We start from the raw sequence: 23,861 nt of genomic DNA on the forward strand, positions 1-23,861 counted from the left end.
CTATGGCCTTCACGCGACTGAGTGGCTAAAGGTCATTTTTGTATATTTACCAGTAGGTATCCTGTGAACTTTGAGCATGAAGTAATCTAATATTATTCAGATAGATATAATAGTTAGGTACGTAACGTACGTAGGTATAATATAGCCTACATAATATTATACTTTGTGCAGATAACAATTTTCCATTTAATTAACAAATACTAAATAATAAATATTCTGATATTATATTATGTCGTACCTAGTCGGCGCTTGTAATACTTTGGATGTGGTATAAATTAAATAGGTACCTGTAGCTATTTATAGGAGATAGAAGTGTACATACATATTAATTACTAGATGGTGCCCGCAACTTCTTCCGCGTGGATTTAGTTTTTGTAAAAATCCTGTGGGAACACTTTGATTTTGAGACAAACAAACAGACAGACAGACGGACAGACACACTTTCGCATTTATAATATTAGTATGGAAGTATGGATAAACGCCAAATTGTCTGTCTGTCTGCTAGCTTTTCACAGCCCACCCAAATTCGCTTAACCAATTTTGACAAAATTTAATACAGGAATAGCTGAGGGACTACTTTTTATCTCAAAAATCAAAGAATTCCTAGGCTCATCTGTTTAACCACTTTTGACGAATTTTGTTACAGACATAGCTTGCATCCCGAAAAATTAAGTTTCTTTAAAATTTATTATCAACATACAGACAAAAAAAATTAAATTTTTTCAAAAATCTTAATCCACGCGGACGAAGTCGCGAGCATAAACTAGTTTAGGTATATATATATATAGGTTAGTTTGTACATATATTTAAAACATTAGCTACATACTTACATAAATAAATTTTGTAGTTTAAAGAAATAGGTAGGTAGGTTATATTATGTAGTATACCTATACTTTATTATATTTTTGTTACCAAACTTTTCGCTCTAATAAACTTATCTCACAAGTGTTATTTTTATAGTAGGTCTATTATCTACCTGCTTAAAATTGCAATCCCGAAACTCTTGCTCAAATAAGGCAGATATAATGAAATAAGTGAAAATTATGTAGGTACCTACCTAAGTATTTTATTATTTTTGAAATATGTATTCTAATAAATCTATATACCTACCTATTATAAATACGAGAATGTGTTTGTTTGTTTGTCCTTCCTTCACGCCCTAACTAAGCACCAATCGACTTGATTTTTGGCATAGAGATAGTTGAAAGGACGAAGAGTAACAAAGGCTACTTTTTATCCTGAAAAATCAGACTTCCTACGGGATTATTAAAAACTTAAATCCACGCGGACGAAGTCGCGAGCATCAGCTTATAAGTAATAAATATCAATTGCCGTATGTATCACCACTTGAGAACGGCTCGACCGAATCGGCTGATTTTTTAGGGTTCCGTACCTCAAAAGGAAAAACGGAACCCTTATAGGATCACTTTGTTGTCTGTGTGTCTGTCTGTCAAGAAACCTACAGGATACTTCCCGTTGACCTAGAATCATGAAATTTGGCAGGTAGGTAGATCTAATAGCTGACATTTAGAGAAAAAATAGAAAACCGTGAATTTGTGGTTACACCACACAAAAAAAATTAAATTGTGGTCATGAACTAATAATTAGTATTTTCAATTTTTTAAGTAAGATAACTATATCAAGTCGGGTATCATATGAAAGGTCTTTAACTGTACATTCTAAAACAGATTTTTATTTATTTTTATGTATCATAGTTTTTGAATTATCCTGCAAAATGTCGAAAAAATACGACTGTAGTAAGAAACTCTCATTGCGCGAGCCTGACTCGCACTTGGCCAGTTTTTAATGTTTGTAGCTGATTGTCAGAATAAAGTTTGTATTGAAGAAGTCGGTTAAAGAGAAAATTTTCGGAAAACCTTCATTAGGAAATTGCACCCGTGTGAAGCCGGGGCGGATCGTTAGTCTAAATTTATAAAAGACTGATCAATCAATGCACAGCTCAAACTACTGGACGGATTGGGCTGAAAGTCCTGTGGATACCTTTTATGAAGTAGACATCCGCTATGAAAGGATTTTTAAAAATTCAAGGGATACGGGTGTAGTCTACGCGGATGAAGTCGCGAGCATAAGCTAGTATTACATAAAATAATGATACAACCTTATAGAGGGGCACTGCGTCAGTTAAGTTAGGAAAAATAGACATATGGTTAATGGAACAATGTCAAAGGGCACTGCATATCAGCGCCAGATAACACTATCGACATCGCTCTGTGACATCAATGAATATAAATATCCCCACGGTAATGTCGTACAGTATAAGTACATCAAGGCATTCAGTATCTTAAATTTTTATCAATCATCAGACAAAAGAAATGAGTCATAAATAGCAAATCTATACAAGTTTGGTTAATAGAAATAGAAAAGTTTATTTGAATAAAAAAATATTCTTTTTTTTTTTTTCCTTATTGTTGAGTGCCAATTAGCTACTCAATTATATTACGATCTAGCCTAATGTATGACTAATAAGTAATTTTATTTTAACCTAAACTTATAAATTATCTTATATACTAAGAAATTGGCCACTGACGCATCTTAGTCTTTCTTGATTTGAGATATGACACTTTGTTCACGTGTTCTTTCAGCACTTACACTATGTACACTATCACTAATCACTATACACTAACTCAAAAGGTTTGGTCCTTTTTAGTCTTCTCACTGACTCCGTTACGTCAAGCAGCTGGATTGCTTCAACGTTAACGTGGTGGTGAAGCCTATAGTCGTGGGCTTTGGCAGATTTGGTGATAACTTTATGGACGTATTCAATTTGAAGGTCCCTATGAATATCATCATTTCTGATGTACCAGGGTGCATTTACAATATTCCTGAGTACTTTGTTTTGGAACCGTTGGATGATTTGGATGTTACTTTTTTTGGTACAGCCCCACAGCTGTATGCCATAAGTCCAAATGGGCATCAGGACTTGTCTGTACAAAAGAATCTTGTTGTGTATTGACAGCGAGGAATATCTACCAAGTAGCCAATACATCTGTTTATACTTTATATCAAGTTCTTTCCTTTTTTTCTTGACATGAGCTTTCCAGCGCAACTTCACATCAAGTGTCATACCAAGGTATTTAGCTGTATCCACGTAGGAGATTTTTTGGTCGTTTATGAAGACAGCGTGATACTTTTTTGTTTTATTTGTGAAATCTATATGAACTGACTTTGATTCATTTAGCTTTATTCTCCACTTTTTAGTCCATTTATAGACTTTATTTAGCGCTATTTGTACGTTACCCACTGCCTCTTCATGTGTGCCTCCTACGGCCATAATGGCAGTATCATAAGCAAAAGTGGCAATAGTATTGTTTTCAAGGTCTGGAATATCGCAGGTATATAATAGGTACAGGACCGGCCCTAAAACACTCCCTTGCGGAACTCCAGCTTTTATACATTTAAGCTCAGAGTAGGCATCTTCTTGTCTTACTCTAAATGCTCTATCTGTTATGTATGATTCCAGGATATCTGCGAATGATTTGGGTAGCTCGTTTCTAATTTTATGAATAAGACCTTCATGCCAAACTTTATCAAAAGCCTTTTCAATATCAAGAAATACCGTGGAACAAACTTTCTTTTCTTCAATTGTTTTTTCTATGGTGTTAACAATTCTATGTACTTGATCAATAGTTGAATGTTTCTCTCTGAATCCAAACTGATGATCTGGTATCAGGTTTTTGTTTTCTAATATTGGTTTCATCCTCTTCAGTAGGAGCTTTTCGAATAGTTTTGACATTATAGGCAACAAAGAGATAGGCCTATATGATGTTGCTTCATGAGGTGGTTTTCCTGGCTTAGCTATCATAATGACCTCGGCCACTTTCCACACATTAGGCACGTACCTGAGTCTAAATGCAGCGTTTATTATTGTGGTGAGCTTAACTATGGCTTTCCTTGGAAGGTTTAATAAAATTTCTCTCGTAATTAAATCATATCCAGGAGCTTTCTTGGGACCCAATTTGAGCTTTATTTCTCTACATATTTCTTTGGGTGTCACTAGTTTGATGTCTACATCTTCTTTGATTTCCCTAGTAGAGTCTTTATCAATTTCTTCTCCTTCGTATGGCTGAAATATATTCTCTAAGTGGTCTGCAAATCGTTTAGCCTTTTGGTCGTTATTTATCGCCCACTCATTGTTTTCTTTTTTAATTGGGGGAATATGCATTAGTGTGAATATGCATACTTGTCCATATTCTTTGTCGCTTTCCAGAGTGAATAATTGGTGCTCCGGTCATTTGTCAAATTTTGAAGGTAATTGTCCATAGTTATTTGTTCATACTTTTTGATTTCGCGCTTGATTTTTTTTGTAAGTTTATTCAATATTCTTTTATCTAATGGAGATCTAGTCTGATGCCATCTATTTCTTGCCCTTCTCTTTTCAGTTATTAGGTTTAATATATGTTTCGGATACACTGTACTTTTAGGTATATTTTTATATTGTGATGGAGTATTTTTCCAGGCCGCCTGTTGTATGTCTACAACAAATTGATTGACCTCTTCATTTAGTTGTCCTGGACATTTTAATGGTACTTTTAGATTAATGCTGTAATTCAGTTCTTGTTTAAAGCCATCCCAGTCCGTCTTTTTACTTGCTAAGGTCGGAGTAGATTCTTTAAATAAGATTGTTTCGCTTAGTGTAAGTAATATTGGAGAATGATCAGAGCTCATGTCATGTCGTTCTTCGATTCTAAGATATTTAGGTGATATATTTTTGTAGATAAAGAAGTCTATTAGGTCTGGAATTTTACCAGGGTCAGTCGGCCAGTATGTTGGTTTTCCAGTGCTAGCTACATTACATTTCAGTTGCTTAATTGCTTCTAGTAGTTCTTTTCCTTTAGTCGTAGTTAATCTAGATCCCCAATAGGTATTTTTAGCGTTGAAGTCACCTCCTACGATAAACTTATTTCCATATTGTTCTAGAAAACTAACATATTTATCTTTTTTTATTGAGTGCCTTGGCGGACAATATATAGCTACTACTATAATTGGATACAGCTTTGTTTGTACGTGTATGGCCACAGCTTGAATTTCTTGTTCTTCATATTTGCTTTCTTGGAAGTGGTAGAGATTTTCTTTGATAATTACAGCACTGCCACCCCCAGCTGTATTATTAGGATGTAACGCATGGTAGACTTTATATCCTTTAAATCTAACGAATGACTCTTTAGTGAAGTGTGTCTCGGATATCAGACACACGTCAATATTTTCCATATTCAGGACTACTTCTAGCTCGTGCTTATGTTGGAGTAGTCCGTTAGAGTTCCAAGCCATAATTTTGAGGATGTTATTATTCATTATTTCGATTTAATTGTAGCTTTTTTGGTGCTATCTTCAAGTTTTTTTAGTCGCTCATCAAAGGAAGACATGTATTTTAAAATTGAAATGTTAGATTTAGCTGCAACAGTTTGAGCATATGTCATTTTATTTGACGTAGTATTTTTTGGAATCTCTTGTTTTTTGTTAATATTATCATTAGTTCCTAGTTTTCCTCTACTTGCTGCGGATTCTTGTTGCTGTCTATATGGTGCTGATGACTTTTTAATAATATTTTTTCTTATGCTTTGCATTTCTTTGGCTATCATACATCCCCTATAATTTGCTGGGTGTGTTCCACCGCAATGCACACACTTTGGTTTCTCATCTGCTGGTTTTTTTCAGTCTTTAGTGAGGTGTTTTCCGGTGCATTTTACACACCGTGGTTCCCGAGAGCAGTATTTTTGTGTGTGTCCATAAGATTGACACCTTTTACATAGAGGTACTAACTTCGATGTTTTTAGGGGTTGTATTTCTACCTTGCATCCTAGGATAGACTTAATATTGTGGATTTTGTTGATATCCTCATCGTGATTAAACGTAAGCATAAACATATTGAGTGGCTCCTTGCTCTGCCATCTTAATTTGTTTGCCACGTCTTCTATTTTAAATCCTTTATTTGTGAGGTCTTCCATTATTCTACTCGGTTGGCATGTATAATGCAATTTTTTTGCCATAACTCTTATTGGCCTTTCCTGCTTATTCTCGTAGGAATGCCAAATACAATTATTTTGGGTTAAGAGCTTACTAATAGTTTTATAAGCATCTTCATTTTTTGTATTAATTTTAACTGTCTCCTTACCCATCATCTTCACGGTGAATGAGTCCTCAGATGAGTTGTCACTCGGCAGACTTGCAGTTATTAAATCGTAAAACGATTGATAGTCTATCACAGCCGATACGATAATGGGGGGCGGCTGAGGCATTTTTTTAGGTTTCCTTCCTTCATGTTTATTTTCAGTATCAGATTCCTGAGTCTGAATGGGAGACGTGTTCAACTTCCTTTTTTTCCTGCCTTTTACTCTAATCCATTCAGTTTCTTTAGCGAGCTCTTCCTCATCAGTACAGTAATCAACCGGTTCAGTTGAGCTCTTTTGAGTAGAGCCAATATGCTCGGAGTATCTAGTTGATTTCGATCCTGACAGGGCTTCAATTTGCCTTTGCAGCTCTAAAATCTGCTCATTCATGGTTTTTATACTGAGCTGAAGGTTTTCATTTTCCAGCTTTTTTTCCTTTAGTGCTTTATAAATATTCACGTTCTCTTCTGACACTTGGGTGAGTTTCGTATATAGGAATCGCTCAGTATCCGTAGTTAATTTAACTTTTTGATGCTCGCCCATTGTTGCAGTATACAACTAGTATAGCTGCAATACAATATTTTAATTTAAAATAATATGTATTTCACAGTCCGAATCGCGGTAACTGGGTCATTATGACGCACGCGGTACGTCCGGCGCGGCACGCGGGCCGAGTCAGCGATTTTACGTTTTAGCACAATACGCGGTTGTTATTGACAGAGATTGAACACTAACTGAACTGAATAAATAGCAAATCTATACAAGTTTGGTTAATAGAAATAGAAAAGTTTATTTGAATAAAAAAATATTCAAATAAACTTTTTGAAGTAGGTGAAATTTAACTCCTCACGCGCCATTCTAACTTTTTTGTCAAATGTCATATCAAAAGTATGATTTTAGTCCTTATTTTAAAATTGAACCGTACTTTTGACATGGCAGTTGACCCATAGAGTTGAAATGGCGCGTGAGGAGTCATTTTTTAGGGACTATAGGTACCTACTTTTTAATCGTCAAACTCAAATGCATCTAGTATCTCTCGAAATGCTGTCCCTACTGTGAAGGACCAGCACACTCGGCGGTTGCTCTTTAAGTTAGTGTCAACTGTAAAGTAGGTACGTACATAAAATCTGCATAATATTCATTAAAATTAAATATAGTAAAAATAGTTGTATGTGAAGACGCAAGACAACTAGGACTCACAAAGTTAGTGGTAGGCTGCAGCCTGCAAGCAAATAAAGTAATAAGTAATAAGTATAAACGAAAATCAACTGCAAAACCGACTTCACAATAAGAAGAGACAAAGACTTCTTGTATAGTATGATAGAATTTATAACAACTATAAACGGTATTACGAAAGTCAAACAATTGGAATCTACTGTACATATATAAATGTATCTGTAAAATATAAATAATGATACTTATGATTAGTATCATAAACTGCGTTTCGAGTCACTCGGAAGATTTGCAATACTCGGCGGGCGGTGTCGACCGGGCGCTAAGCCGTTTGGTGAAAATCACTTTCAAGGCTTTTCTGCATAAGTTTCTGATAGATACCTACACTATACAAGTGTGTACAACATTGTCATGTAATATTTAAAACACCGGCCAAGTGCTAGTCGGGCATCGCTCTTTTAGGATTCCGTAGGTACATAATAATGAACAACATTCGAATAACATATTATTTTCAGAGTAAGAAACATTTCATTTCCGTGCTAACCATCAATTGTAGCCATCGCAATTCGCAACAAATCGTGAAACAAAAACTCAAAAAATGTTCCTTCGTTTGTTTTGGTCGCAGCTTACAAACTACATTATGAATTGTTGGTTTCAGTATTTGTTATTTAAAAATAGTATATAGTACATATATACAGCTTCTAACTATTTAGTTTAGTTTTTGAGATAGACCCCATCACAAAAATGGTCTAAAACTGACAACTTTGACAGCCCCCATTTTTTTTAATAAAAAAAGAATAAAAACATATTCGTACTCTAACTCAATGAGCTCTAGACAATGATACCTCAAGTGCTAGGGTAAGAAACAATTTTTTTCTGCTCCTTTTTCATGTATGAGAGCCCTGCGCGAAAAATAATTTAATTGAATTTCTAATTCAATATTCAGTTTTTGGTCGATGTTCTACACTAAGCACAAAAATTTCTGGTTTGTTTTGTAACTCATTTCATCTATGACCTAGAGACCTGTGACGCGCGGACAGACAGACAGCAGCGTGACATTAAATAGGGCTCCGTTTTTACGGAGCCCTATTTAATTTAGGTACGGAACCCTAAAAAGGCCAAGTGCAAAAAGGTATCTATTTGATAATTACGACAAATTATTATTTTCTTGGGCTAGAAAAATAAAGTTCGACGTGATTTTATCAAATGCGTAGACTGCCGCGATTTTGTCCTACGTAGGTATAGAAAGAAGATCAAATCAAACGTCGTATAATAATAATATATGTATGTATGTATGTATAGCATGAAAGATTTTAATTATGATCTTTGTAATTTTCATTAATGGAATTAATGGTCCTATAGTAGAATGTGAAGTAATTTTTTGGGATAGGTAGATACTTACTTGCCTAATTTAAAATCAGTGATGCCACATGCCACAATAATAAGAAACATTTTTAAAATGATAAGTATAAGTAGCCTAAACAAACTGATTGACATATCAAGCTGAAGCTCAAACCGATTTATGCCGAGAAGTTTGAGTTTTTGCTTGAAGGTTTTCTCGGTGACGTACCTAGTTTCCCTCTGAGAAAGGATTTCAGAAATCCAAGGCAAAGTAGGGTTGGGTCAGCTAGAAGACCTTGTTGGCATTAGTATACTCGTAAATGCGGTTTGATCCGTATTTCGAAGTCATGAAATACATATTAATTTTGTATGTTGTTTTGGAATCCTTTGAGGGATTAGCCCCGTAGGCAACCGATAAAGGCCCCTAGCAATAGCAATAAGTAATACTTCGCCCTCAATTGCCATTAATAATAATGTTAGCTAAAGATAACAAGTAATTAAGGCATCTCGACAAATAAATACGATTAGGTGTTGCACTTTGTACACTTTTAATGTTATCTTTGTTTATCGTTCGTTGATAGTAGTTGACCGAGGTTTGTCTGATAGTGATAACGGAGATCCGGTATCCGGACCTACATATTATTACGTATCTTTAAGTTTGGTTCTTAATAATAGAGAGTCATTTATTTGGAGATCATTACGTATTTGAAATGACATTCGTTAAAAACGATACCCATTTGCCATCACTGTTTACAATCATTACCTCTACACTCTTCAAAGAAAATTTATGATGTGTAATTGTAGTCTTTATAACTTTACCTATTTGTTGATTATTTAAATGATATTTTTTAATTACAATTATTATGTTCTTAATTCATTTTATGCAATTCTGGCATAGGTGCTTTCACTGTAATTATATCAGATAGTAAGCAGGTCTAGTGCGCAAAATAAGGTCATAGATTAAGGATTAATTAATGGCATGTAAAGGATCTTTTTAATTTTTGCAAAAAATCTTTGTTTTATTTTTTATCTTTTTCAATTATTGGGCTTATTTCTTAAATTTTTTTAAATGTTTACTATTTAGATAGTAGATACTTCAATTTTATTTATGTAGAGCTATTGTACAGATATTTAAGCATACTTCGTTTTGACTTCATGTGTGACGTGTTAGCTAGATTAAAATACACATTATAATTAATGTCTAATTTCATCGTTGTATTTGGACATAACCGAGATTGATGGCAAAATTCAACTCGTGTCGGCCTTTGTTGTTGTTGTACTTACTATGAATATGTTATATTTATGTATTAGTTAAACAATTCAGTTTTGAAAATACGTAAGGTCTCGTGAGTAAGATGAGCACTAAGTTATACCTATTAAGTAAATGTAATACTGTAAATGGACTTGAAACAGTAAGTAATCTCTATTGCAATGCACTTGTAGACTGAAATGCATTTATTATTTTAGCCAGGTAAGTACCTATTAGCTTTCAAATTAAAAACGTGGCACGTGGCACTCGAGATGGAGGTGACAAAGGAGATGTTTCAAATCGGGCTAGGTCTTGTACACTTCCATCAAAAACTGAGGAAATTATTTATATTGCGGGAAAAATATAAATAACGTTTATAATATTAGTATGGATAATTAGTTCAAATGTATAATAATATGCTTTAGAGGTGCAAAAATAATTTTAAATTAATAATTTCATCGATTTTCAATATGGCGCTTTACTGATTTAAGGAGGTTTGAAGCCTTTACAAATGCGTAAATTCTTGTTTTGTACCAGCAAATAAAGCTATTTGAAAGAAAATTTCAGTTTAATTCTAAAGCTCATGTCACGTTTTTAACTTGAAAATATACACCTAGATCTCTGGCAGGCAACACTAGGTATGGGACACAAAACGTGCTTGCTAGTTTATTCGCAATCAGTCGTTAACCTGTCTGTTGGGCAACAACACTATTCGCTACACAGCTCTGCCTTTTTAGTACGGCAATCGTAACAATTATAAAACTGTGTTGAATATGGTCAAGGTTACTTATTCATTTTCGTATTTGGACGACCTCCCTGGTACAGTGGTAAGCGCCGTGGTCTTATCAGTCTTAGGTCCCGGTTTCGATTCCCTGCAGGAGCAATTTTGGAATAAACGATTTTTAATATTTGTCTGGTTGATACTGTAGGAGGCTTCAGCCATGGCTAGTTATACCACCCTACCAACAAACCCATGCAACTAACCATTCTGGTACAATGCCGCGTACAAACTAATTATTAGGGGTATGGGTTTAATGAAATTGCCATACTGCTTCCAAGTTAGCCCGTTTTTATCTTGGACTACATAATCACTCATCATCACTAACCACCAGGTGAGATCGCAGTCAAGTTGTATTGGAATTAAAAAAGAACGCAAAAACATATTCAAAGATATAAAAATGTAAACTTGTTGGACTTTATATTCCATTTTGCATTTTTTTACGGGAAATACCTAGCTTCATTACGAAAACTTTACAAACTGAAAATTTCAGTTCCATAAAAAAAACTGATTTATATAACGTCAAGATAATTTATTATTGTGTTCAATTTGTTTGTTCACTCAATAATTGAATAAGATTACGTACTAACATGCAAATGCAAAAGGACTGCAGATGTTGAAAATACTTAATGCTATTTACATGAATGGCATCAATTTATATTGTTTACTTATAGTTCTTTGTGCGTACAATAAATTACTCACCGGTAGGCAGTTTTCATTATTCCTCAGTTTCTATATCATCGAAAGTAACAAGGAAATGAGGGGCATTATGTGTTTAGCCTGCAAATGTAAGCTGTTCATTTATTATGATAACAGCATCATTGCGTGGCTCTGTATGAATTGATAATAATATTTTTGTTTTTGAAACGGCGACGAAGTTTATTACTTATACAGAAAAATATAATATATGTATAACCATTATTATCTTTAATATGGTTAAGCTATCTTTATTTTAAAGAGACCTTTGTGGTTAAGAATTATTTCTTCATCATAGTTTAATACTACTGCTGTATGTATCCTACTAATTAGATAACAATTTTGAAATAATTTCAAAAAGAAGGTTATTTTGATAGCGATCGTGCTTATTATAATTATTAAATAGCAAACATTTTTAGTAGACACGCAAAAAATAAAAGGTTTATGTTGAAGGTTTACTTCTCCGTGTATCTAAAGACGGTTAAGTAGGTATTTTTGTGATTTTTTGAGCAGTATAAAATGTAGGGACTAGCTACTTACAGGAATCATCATCATCATCATTATCAACCAATAGACGTCCACTGCTGGACATAGGTCTCTTGTAGGGACTTCCACATGCCACGGTCTTGCGCCGCCTGGATCCAGCGGCTCCCTGCGACTCGTCTGATGTCGTCCGTCCACCTAGTGGGGGGTCTTCCAACACTGCGTCTTCTACCACTGCGTATTCTTACAGGAATATCAGTCTTTATTCCATCCTGCTTCCAAGCGATGCGCAACATCTGATAAATACCTACTCAATTATTATTATTCATGTTTTGACCTTTTTAGGGTTCCATACTTCAAAAGTAAAAACGGAACCCTTATAGGATCACTTTGTTGTCTGTCTGTCTGTCAAAGTCTTCCTTCCCGTAACGAAACCGTACCTACCTACTTCCCGTTGACCTAGTAGAATCATAGAATTTGGCAAATAGGTACGTCGTATATATTAGTACACGTAAGGGAAAATCCGAAAACGGCGAATTTGTGGTATGTAACTACGAGAAAAAATTAAAATGTGTTCATGAACAAATAATTAGTATTTTCAACTTTCAAAGTAAGATTAATATAGCAAGTGGGGTATCATATGAAAGGGTTTTACCTGTAGCTTGTAGGTATATTCAAAAACCAATTTTTATTTATTTTTATGCATTGTAGTTTTTGATTTATCGTGCAAAATGTCGAAAAAAATACGAGTGTAGTACGGAACACACGGCGCGCGAGTCTGACACACACTTGACCGGTTTTATTTATTTATTTGTAAACGGGGGGAGAGGGCGGGGAACTTTTAATATAACCGATGTCCTGGGAAAGACATCGGGTTATGAGACTTTTACCGACAAAAATCACCTCGGTGGCTACCCTCAGTGCATATTGAAATGTCGGAGTTCTCAAACACCATAGGGTTGCCTCCCTTGCGCGACGCCCATTGGGTTCACCCCTGAGGAAATAGCTCGCTGTCGTGGTCACCTCACTAGAAGTATGCCAGCTTGTGCCAAAGTAAACTGCCATCTTCCCAAGGTCGCATTCGAGATGGTAAAGTGAACGGTGGGAGCCCCCGCTCCAGATGCTCGCATTCTCATGTTTTTACCTAATAGATCTAGCGATTTTGAGACAAATAAATACTTACAGTACGCGGCAGAAAGTGATGTACATCGGCCTTTAGAATGACATTTCGGCTTTGTAGTTGTCTCTGTCACTCATACATATATGACGTTTTGTCGGTCACAATGACAGGGACAACGCTCTACAAATCTGCTATCTTCGTCTGCTTTCTGCCGCGTACAACGCGCGTTTTTAACAAAGTTAAAAAAACACAGATAAAGATTATATCTAAACAGGAAAAAAATACAGTAGAAAATTGTTTGTTTTTAGATGCGCCGGGTAGCAGAGTTTAAACGCGACAATGCCTGTCTTCTGGATGGCCTGCTCCCGGAACAAGAGAAAGAAGCCTTCCTTGAACACAAAGTTGTAAACGTCTTGAAGGGCCGTGACGATAAAGGCAGAAGAGTGTTGATTGTTAGTGTTGGAGGTAAGCAAAATTCACGCCATCCATTACAAAGTGTAGTAAATTTTGTCATCATTTCCAATGTAGCAAGTAGCTACTTTTATTTATGAGACTTTTGTTTGTGTAACAGTTTATTGAACTCGGACCCAACATGACAAAACTTAGTGGGCACCACAGTTAGGCACAAAAAATTGTAAACTGTGCATATGCTTAAGTCATAATATAAAAACCACTATTCTATCAATTTCTATTTGCTTGCAAATTCGTGTACCTAATGAAAACCAGGCTATGAATCTGTTACCTATTATGAAATGAAACAAAGGCTTATAACATCTTAGCTACATAATGTAGTCTACATCTATTTAGGTACATTAGTAATAAGTACCTACCTATTTTTTTACCCATCTATCTAATCTTCTTTAAATACAGGGTGTAACCAGAAAGCTAACAAACAATTTTATTATAGTATTTTTTAAACCCGCAATGTATAGCGTGCAATACTCGGGTCAATGCCACGTCATAGGCGGGTGGCCTACTTACGCAACGTTCGTTAATGTCTAGTGTCAGTCAGATGTTTTATTTGCACTATATCATAAACTTTTACAAAATTATAGAATTTCTTTCGCGTTTTTTTGTAATATAACTGGTATTATATCGGTAATCATCAGTATTTCACTTTCTACTTAAATAAGAATTACATTTTCACATGCCATTATTGTAGCTATACATTTACTTAAATGCACATAATATATTTATTATCAAAAATAATTCATTATATTAATTTTCTTCTTAGGTACATGGGACCCCAAGAAAGTGACCGCAGACCAATTGTTCAGAATGTTTTATTTAATCCACGAAGCAGCCATGTTGGAGCCAGAGTCGCAGGTGCGGGGGACTGTCGTTCTCATGGACTTCCATAATATGGGCTGGAGTCAGGTACTTAATTTTGTTTTTTATTCTTTCGATTAATCCGCCAACCCACGTCTTGTAGCATTAGGTCAGTTAGTTATTGCTCTAGAAAATAATATTTTATGATTGCATAATGTAGGTAATTGTCTATTTATAAGTCGAATTTGATACCCTAGTAAGTTCTTGGCCAAGCTTCAGTATATACTTGTTTATTTATCAAAAATACCGTACTTACCATCGTTCATATTTTTTTAATTTACATGGTGGCCATTTTGAATTTTTTATTAGTTTTTGATAAAACAGCAATAAAATAGAACTTCACACTCTGTGAAAATCTCAACTCTCTACCTATTCATGAGACACAGCCCACTGACAGACAGACGGACAGAGAGACGGACAGACGGCCGGAATAGGGTCCCGTTGGCACTCTTCGTGTACGGAACCATGATAAAAATGCTGTTTCTCCTATCTTGCAAACTCTCGTCGCCGCCAACCCATAGACGTCTAATGCTGGACACAAGGTTCTCTTAGACTACCGTATTCCACAAGACGCCGCGATCTTGCGGCGCACGTATCCAGTGGCTCCCTGCAATTTGATTAATTGTTGTCGTCAGTTCTACTAGTTGGGAACTCTTACATTGTGCAATCAAAATATCCAATATTCTGCAATATTTAGTTCGGTATATTTTGTACCTATAGAATTTATCATCGTTTTAATTTATCGTTCATCAATCTAGACGTAGGTATTATCTCAGCACTTTCACTGCGCGTGCGCATAACGCAAGCTAAATAGCCGTATGCATAATACATGTATGTGTATGTCTTTGCTAATGTGCGTCAATGTGTTCTTTGTTTCATTTTGACCTAAATACAATAAAAGCTATTTTTTAATTTGATGACCACTGAGACAACTATCTACCAGAGGAGACTACTCTACTATAAAGATATTATAATTTTTTACTCTAGAGTCTAGACGATGCCCGCGACTTCGTCCGCGTGGATTTAGTGTAATCCTGTAGGTAGCCAATTTTCTTCCCTGGGATGCGAGCTATCTCTGTAAGTACCCACGTAGATTAAGGATTGATCTTCGCTGCGTCGGAGGGCGGCGGATCAATCCTTAATCTAAGGATAGAAGTCAGAGTTTTAAATATGTTTTTAGGTAGGAATGTAAATGTTTCGTCAGTTCAACCTCACGGCTATACCTACACAAAAGATTTATGTGAGTTTCTCTCAATAAAACTAAAGGAGTGTCGTCAAAGAACGACTTTTCTTCCGTTTAAGGCATTCTTTTGTTAAAAAATCAACGCCCTTTGGTTTGTTATTCGTATGATTCACCCACACGTTCTTGACAAAGTGTTAGGTAGGGACAAAGTACAAAATTACATATTATAGGTAGGTATCTAAAGTAGATATATGTAGGTAGGTACCTAGATATTTTAAGGACAACAAAGATATGGATAATACAAAGAGCATTACTCCATTGTCTCTTTATCGTTTTGTTTTGTTAGACTTACAAAATACATGTACCTATACTGATGATTTATTTCCCACAAGGGCACTAGGTCTACTTAAACTTCTTTGAAGAATAATTTGAACGCAACATGTTATAAGTAGGTAGATAGGTTTACAAAATAAATACCTACAGTAAAAAAACATTGATTTAAAAAAGAACCATTACTATTAAAGGTAACAATAAAAGTATCTATTTAAAAGCCACAAAATGATTCTTAGAAATTAAAAATAAACTTTTTACAGCGGAATGCTGTAAATGTGATGCTCAAAAAAAATTTTAAATATCGGTACTTAGATCATTACACATATTATGTATAATTATTTAACTTCAATCTTCAAGATATCATATTACTTAAATACAAAAAAAAAGAAATCACTAAAATTTTTATATTTACAAAAATATACGCCACGCCGCGCCGTCCATATCATGCAATAAACATCGAGCGGACACACCTTGATTTTCATTATTTTACGCATTTTTAAAGATAAAAAATAAAACAAAGTTTTACTAAATTTAAATTCGCCATTCGGTCGTTAAACAAACCTAAACCTGTGCCTAAACTGAAATAAGAGTTATGCAAATGAAGTAGGTACTACAACCCAACCATTTTACGCAGAGAAAATTTTGAAATATTAACATTAATTTGTGCACATAAAATTACTGAAATCTAAACTTCATAATAATAGTTATAATAATGCCCCTAAAAACATTTGATCTAAACTTATATTATACTAATATTACATCCATACTAATATTATAAATGCGAAAGTATGTCTGTCTGTCTGTCTGCTAGATTTTCACGGCCCAACCGTTCAACCGAGTTTGATGAAATTTGGTACAGAGTTAGCTTATATCCGGGAGGGACATAGGCTACTTTTTATCCCGGAAAATCAAAGAGTTCCCACGGGAATTTTAAAAAGCTAAATCCAGTCGCAAAAGCTAAGTCGCGGGCATCAGCTAGTAGTTATAATTATATTACTATATCCTTGACTAGCTCTCGCAACTTCGTCCGTTTGACCTACAGACAGATGTATATAGAGTAGTTAAAAACCTGGAGAGTGACATATAGGCTACGTAGGCTACTTTTATTCCGGAAAATGAAAGAATTCCCACGATATTTACCTGAATCCACGCGGACGATATATGTCACGGGCGTTAGCTTCAGCTAGTAATAAATTAAAATTGCGTACATGAAGTCTCCAAACAGGATCTGATATCGAATAACCTTGACTTATCTACAAGTTGGTAGGTATGTACTATTCCTACCGCAATATAATATGATTAACAAAAATTATAGATTACACGTCTTATCATTAAACATTCAGGTATTTTGTAATCTCAACTTAGGTATAACACGAATGTAATAAATTAATAAAAATCAATTGATTTCTGACGAAATAATATATTGAGCAAGTCTACAAAAATCAAAAGTAGGAACCTACCTAAGCTCATGAACTTTGCACAATAGTTAAGTAGATACCACCTAATCGAGCCTCAATAGCTAGTGGACTGAAAACCGAAAGGTCGACGTTTCAAACCCCGCCCGTTGCACTATTGTCGTACCTACTCCTAGCACAAGCCTGACGCTAAGTTAGAGAGGAAAGGGGAATATTAGTCATTTAACATGGTTAATATTATTTAAAAAAAATAAACAGATTTACACAAAGCATGCTATAGTTTAATTATTAATATTGCAAGAGATACCTACTATAATTAATCACGAGCAGGTAATAATAAGCTCTATATTTTGAAATTATTCTTATTTTATACGAAAATCTTTAGTATTAAAAACTAGATGATGCTCGTTCACGTGCATTTAGATAGGTATTCTAAAAATCCCGTGACAACTTTTTATTTCCAGGCATAAAAGTAATTATAAATTATAATATTAATAAGTATAGAACTTGGCGGACGCACTGAGGTGTGTCTGGATTAAATAGATAGTCTACTTTTTATTCCAGAAAATGAAAAGGTAACAAACAGCCAGACAGTTGCACTTTCGCATTTATAGGTAATATTAGGAGCATATGCATTATTTATATAGATGTGTTTTGTCAATTTGAATTTGTCGTAATATTTGTATTTTGATTCGTTATTGAATCATCTGTAAACGAAAGATGGAGACTGGGGTCTTCAAGTACTGTCATTTGCCCTCTTAGAATTTAAACATTAGTTGTTATTAGGCTACGAGTTACGATAAATTTACTAATGTAAACACTTTTATACGTAGGTACATTTACCTCAGTTTTGTCGTTTATTAACTACGTAAGCTACTTAACTATGTGAGTAAAACTTGCAGGTGTAATCGCGGCTTTAGAGAATACTACTTACATTACATAAGTATATTATTAGATGCCCTTGCATATAATATTTGTAATTAGTGCATGTTAAATCATTTTCACTGCGACACACGAGCCTAATGAAGCAATTTTAACATCGACTCACGTAGGTACTACCTGTCATTGTTCCTGCTGTAACGCAGCTGTAACATTATGATTAAACAGATATAAACTTTGTCCACTTCCTTGTCTTCGCTGATCTATTTGATTGCTAAGCCTGATCAGAAAAAGTTATTACAGGTACTGGTTATAGACTATAGTGGTAGAAATTGGCTACACTGGTTTAGAGTGTCAATGTACAGGAAAATGCAATACAAGGCTTTTTCTCATGGGCCATCACGTCCGAGGCTATGAAAATAATTGTGTATTCTGGAGACGTGGAGTCATTTACTCTTCTTTATTTATCTCGTGATCGTTAGGATAAAGGGCTATCTGTTCGAATAATACATACTTAATCCATACTAATATTATAAAAGCGAAAGTGTGTGTGTCTTCTGTCTACTAGCATTTCACGGCCCAACAGTTTAACCGATTTGGATGAAAGGTACAGAGTTAGCTTATATCCCGGGAAGGACTTAGACTTTTATCCCGTAAAATTAAGTAGTTCCCACGGAATTTTTGAAAAACCTAAATAAAAAATATTATATATGCAAAAGTGCGTCTGTCTGTCTGTCCGTTACTTTACACGGCCCATCCACTCAAATTATTTTGAGGAAAGATAAGTACCTACTGAGAAAGCTTGCATCCCGCAGACGGACATAGGATTTTTTATCCCGAAAATCAAAGAGGTCTTTAACCCGATGTCAAAAATCACGTCAATCGGTTGCTGATGTAAATCGTTGCATCGTTGCGGCGTGATTGAAGGACAAACCAATAAACCAACAAACAAACAAATATACAAAAATCTTTCATATTTATAATACGGGTAGTGATGTTTATCAGAAATATTTTTTTAAAGATACTTATTCGGTATTGTCAGCAAAGACCTAAAACGGATACTTAGCACAAATATTTTGCATCTTTATCCATTGGGATAATAACAGTCGATCTAGAATAGAATGACCTTAAAAAGGTTTCTTTGTACTAACCTACGTTCAAACTTCAAACCACAACTCTGTGTGTTGCGGTTATCTACTAAGGTTAATTTTAGTATTTGTAGATTCAAAGTCACGAAAACAATAACGATTATTTGGAAGTTTTTTTAAAAATAATAGGCATTAGCTTGCAAAAAAAGGAAATGATGCCGCTGAAATAAAGGTGTATTTGTAGTTATAGAAAGGTATTCCGATCCAGTGGTAGATGCATTTAACGATTCAAAAGTACATGTAAAAGTTTAATTGAATAAAAATATTTTTATTTAAGTATTATTTATGTCATCTTATTATCATTATTATACGAGCTTAAGATGATTTTTATATTTTTTTTTGTTTTGGTTGAACCTACCTAGTACCTACCTATTTAGGTTGAACTAAAATAAATATTTTAGTCAAACTTCCGTTCATTTCTTATTAGGTATGCGAAGGAAATGAGATTTCCTTGTGCGAAGTAAGGACATTGAAAAACATACGACGAAGCAAGCCGATAATAATAATAGGTATTTGAGTTTGACAGTTGACTAACTTACTACCAAAGAATTTCTAAGTACCTACTACTTCGTAGCTTACTACTTATTAAATTAAACAGTTGCTACACTCGTAAAACTGAATTTTAAAATTGCTTTTTCTAATAGACCTAGGTACCTACTTAGTTTTTCCGCCAGTTAGATACCCAATGTTGTGAATAAATAATTGTTCACTTATAGAGTGTTCGAATTCTTTATTGATATGATAAGTATGATGCGAAAAAAAAACAATATCCAAATCGCTTAATGCAGCTCAGATTGTGGCCCTATCATAAAACGTACCTACTTATTACATAATGGCAAAATCTTAGATAATTATGTTCGTCAATTTTGTTTGCAGACGATGGGTCTCACGCCAGCGTTTTCTAAGCGCCTGCTGACTTTCATACAAGATGCTTTGCCTCTTCGATTGAAAGAGGTGCACTTTGTTAAGGAGCCTATGATCTTCAACGTCGTTTGGAAAATGTTCAAGCCTTTAATTAGAGAAAAGCTAAAAACTAGGGTAAGTACCTCTGATGCCTGGTACTTGTTTGTTGTGATTTTTATAGATCGTTATGGAGTTAATATATACCTAAGTAAAATAATTATCATCATAACCTTAACACAAGTTGTAATTTTTTTAGGTAAGTATGTGCAGCATTTACTTTCAAAAAGGATAGTCGAACTTTCAAATTAAAAAAAATTAATACTTATAACTTGTCTACAACGCTTTCGGCTCTCCATAACGATCATGTAATCAAAATAAAAATTACAAAAAAATATACAAATTAAATTTAAATGACATTTAAAACTCGATCCTCAGAAAAATTCATAAAAAATCGAAAAAATTATTTCCCTAAAATACGAGTAATCGCGAAACATACCTATTGTGACGATCTAGGGACGAGTAACCTAATATTTTCATAGTTAGTGAATATGACATACCTACAGTAAAAATATAACGTGGTAAAATATTTCGAAAATATATTAACATTTTCTCCAAAATATTGTAGTATGTGGTAGTTAAACCAAAATCACATGTACCTTTTTACAATATCAAAAGCTACTTGGAGTAAATGTGGTAAATCAAATAATATATGACTGCCTTTCTTGTAGATATATTTCCATGGCTCCAAGATGGCATCTCTCCATAAGCATATCCTCCCGACGCACTTACCTAGCGACTACGGCGGCGAGCTTGGTGCTATCGACTACTCCTCAGCTGACTGGTACCCTGTCATCAACGAGGTACTACCACACATCCAGAACTGGAACTCTTATGGGTTTGTCAAAAAGACGTAAAATCTACATTGTTATCAAAACTTTCAAGAAATAGGTAATTTTTTCATGTTCAAAATAATTAGCATGTAAAACTAAGTAGTTACAAGGTAGTATGTTTGCCATCAATGAAATTTGTATAAGCGTTGGGGAATTGGTTAGTATAGTTGACGACGTTTTTGGACTTATTCCGTTTTTGTTGAAAAATAATAATTTAAACAAAATTGGAGAATTTAACATACTATAATTTTAATATAAGTAATATTTATATTTACGTTTCAAATATGTGTGTATGTTATTTTTCAATTTTGCTTGCTATTGTAGAGTTTCGGTTTTTTCATAGGTACATTAGCAAACCTTAAACTTTAAAATAGGTACCAAAATAAGTTATGGTTTTAAGCAACGACGTTTTATTTTAAAGAACGATCATAATAGATATATGTATTTTTATGAGTGGGTAGATTTGGTATCAATAATGTAGCGTAGTAATTAAGAGTCAAGAATGAAAAATAATATACAAAGATACAAACTGTTATTATTTAGAATTTAATTAGGAATAATGTTAATGAAATTTTATATATTTGTTACATATTTTTTGTTAGTAAGCATTTTAACATTTGTGATCATTATAATAGATATTATAATTGGCATTGTATTAGAGAAGAGAACGAATGATGAGAATAAGTATTGGTCGTCTATTTTTAACTTATGTAGGCAGGTACCTCACAATGTCCAATTGCACCAGAATTACCTAATTAAGATCGATGCTTATAACTTAATGATGCGAATTTAAGCCAATGGTTAGTAATGTTCAAATTAGAGTAAGAATTATATTTTAATTTAATAAATTGGTGTACTTTTGTACCTACTGCTAAATAAAATATTTTTTGTGCCTTAAAATGATTACTTAGACGATAATTTATCATAATTTGTACCTAGCAAACATTCTTTATTATAATTAAGTAGGTATGTAGAATGTAGATGTGGAACGGTGTTAGCCTAGTGTTTAAGACTTTGACCTCTTATTTGGGGATTCGGTGTTCAATCCTGGGCATGTACCTCGAACTTTTCGGAGTTAGGTTAGGTAGGCCTTAGAAGTAATTAAAATCACTTACTTTAACTGCGAAGGAAAATATCGTGAGGAAACCTGCGTGCCTGAAAGTGCATAAGTAAAGATATTCTTTGCAATCTGCATTTGGCCAGCGTGCTTGGCTTTGACCCTTTTCGTTCTGAGAGCTTGCTCAGTAGCGGACTGGTGGCGATGCACGATGGGTCGAGATGATGATGATGATGATGTCAAACTTTGAATTGCTAAGTGTTTCGTATGTTTGTTCTGACGGGTATAGATGAGCGAATTTCATGACATTTTTATAACAATCCATTTTTCTTTCAAGTGTTACGTATATATAGTATAATATACAGGGTGGAAACACAGACGATTGTTTTTTAAACTCATTCTCATACTTAAAATATTATAGATGCTAAAGTAACCTATATGCGACGTAGTTTTAAAAAACAATTCGACATATTATATTGAGAAAAGAATTAATCATCTGCGATTGCGCATACCTATGAGTACCTACATTTAACGTTTACACTCTGTTACTGTGTGTACTGTGTGTACTTATTTGTAAATTATAATTATAATAATTACATTAGGTAAACATACCTACCATTTAAAATCTTCTGACAGCTTTTTATCGATAAGTACTTTATACCTATTCTCATTCTTAATTTAATAACTTGTTAATAAAACAAAAAATCGACTTTCCTTCTTATTGTAACCTGTAAATATTATTTTCAGGGGTCTGTCAGTGTCTAGATACTATAAACTCTATTGTAGGCTGTGAGTGAAAACAATAACTTTCCATTCCATTTTAAGCTTCATGGACAGTATAATATAATGTTGGTTACTTATAGTTTTGCTTTTGTTTTGAATAAAAATTACAGACATTTTTAAATTAAGGTAATGTACAGTTTGTTTATTATGTGACAAGGTAAATTCGTAATTGCTTTGCGTTGTAGGTATGTAGGTATGCATCAAATGAGAGAATGATTGATGTGTATTTTTTATTAGTAAGTAAATAAATATAAATTATTGACTATATTTTTTTAGAAATAAACTTAAAGTTGGGGCCAAAGTTTTTGTTAAGATTGAACTTATAGAAGTTTTAGATAAAATGTGTTAAAACCATAACAACCGGCAAACATTCCATCGAAAAACTTTTGTAATACGTACCTGCTTATTGCTCAATTAAAGTAACTACATACTTACCTATCATATAGAAGTTAAGCTTTGTGATCCATTTTGTATCAGCAAAATATAATGCTATGGATTAATAGATCTTTGCGTTTTATTTACAATTTTATAATGTGTTTTACACGTAGGTACCTATGTAATATCACAGAATAAACTAGCACTAGCAGGTTTTTCTGTAACCGACCACCTATTGACCTAAAGGTATACACATAATATACAATTTCAAATAAAATTACACCACGAAATTATCTATTTGATTAATAGTGTCCAATGGGCAGAGGATTATTTCAAAAATCTGAAGGGAGATAGGTTCAGTGGTTGAGGGCTGAGGCTTGAAGGAGCAGCAAACATCCAAACATCATAAACATTTTAAAAAAACGTACAGTCGAATTGAGAACCTCCTCCTTTTTTTGAAGTCAGTCGGTTAAAAATCCTGCCGTCCATTAGAGACTATTAAACAAATACATATAGAATTTCGTGTTATAAATTTGTTTGAAATTGTGGTTTTCTCCATAAGTATAAAGGATGCCATGCCATGCCATGTCAGGAAGAT

General features: G+C 34.0%; 1 protein-coding gene across 3 annotated transcripts in view; it reads left to right on the forward strand.

The window, feature by feature from the left end:
* The window catches only part of LOC117995202 (retinaldehyde-binding protein 1), a 30,479-nt gene extending 7,089 nt beyond the window's left edge, over positions 1–23,390 (forward strand). For all 3 annotated transcript variants that reach the window (XM_034983231.2, XM_069498690.1, XM_069498692.1), the window contains exons 3-6: positions 13,277–13,433; positions 14,203–14,345; positions 20,132–20,293; positions 20,887–23,390. In XM_034983231.2, coding sequence (XP_034839122.1) covers positions 13,277–13,433; positions 14,203–14,345; positions 20,132–20,293; positions 20,887–21,072 — 648 coding nt within the window. In that variant the 3' untranslated portion in view covers positions 21,073–23,390. The remainder of the gene's footprint in view (positions 1–13,276; positions 13,434–14,202; positions 14,346–20,131; positions 20,294–20,886) is intronic.
* The last annotated feature ends 471 nt before the right edge of the window (positions 23,391–23,861 follow it).

This window comes from Maniola hyperantus, chromosome 1, assembly GCF_902806685.2.
Source record: "Maniola hyperantus chromosome 1, iAphHyp1.2, whole genome shotgun sequence".
Lineage (NCBI taxonomy): Eukaryota > Metazoa > Arthropoda > Insecta > Lepidoptera > Nymphalidae > Maniola > Maniola hyperantus.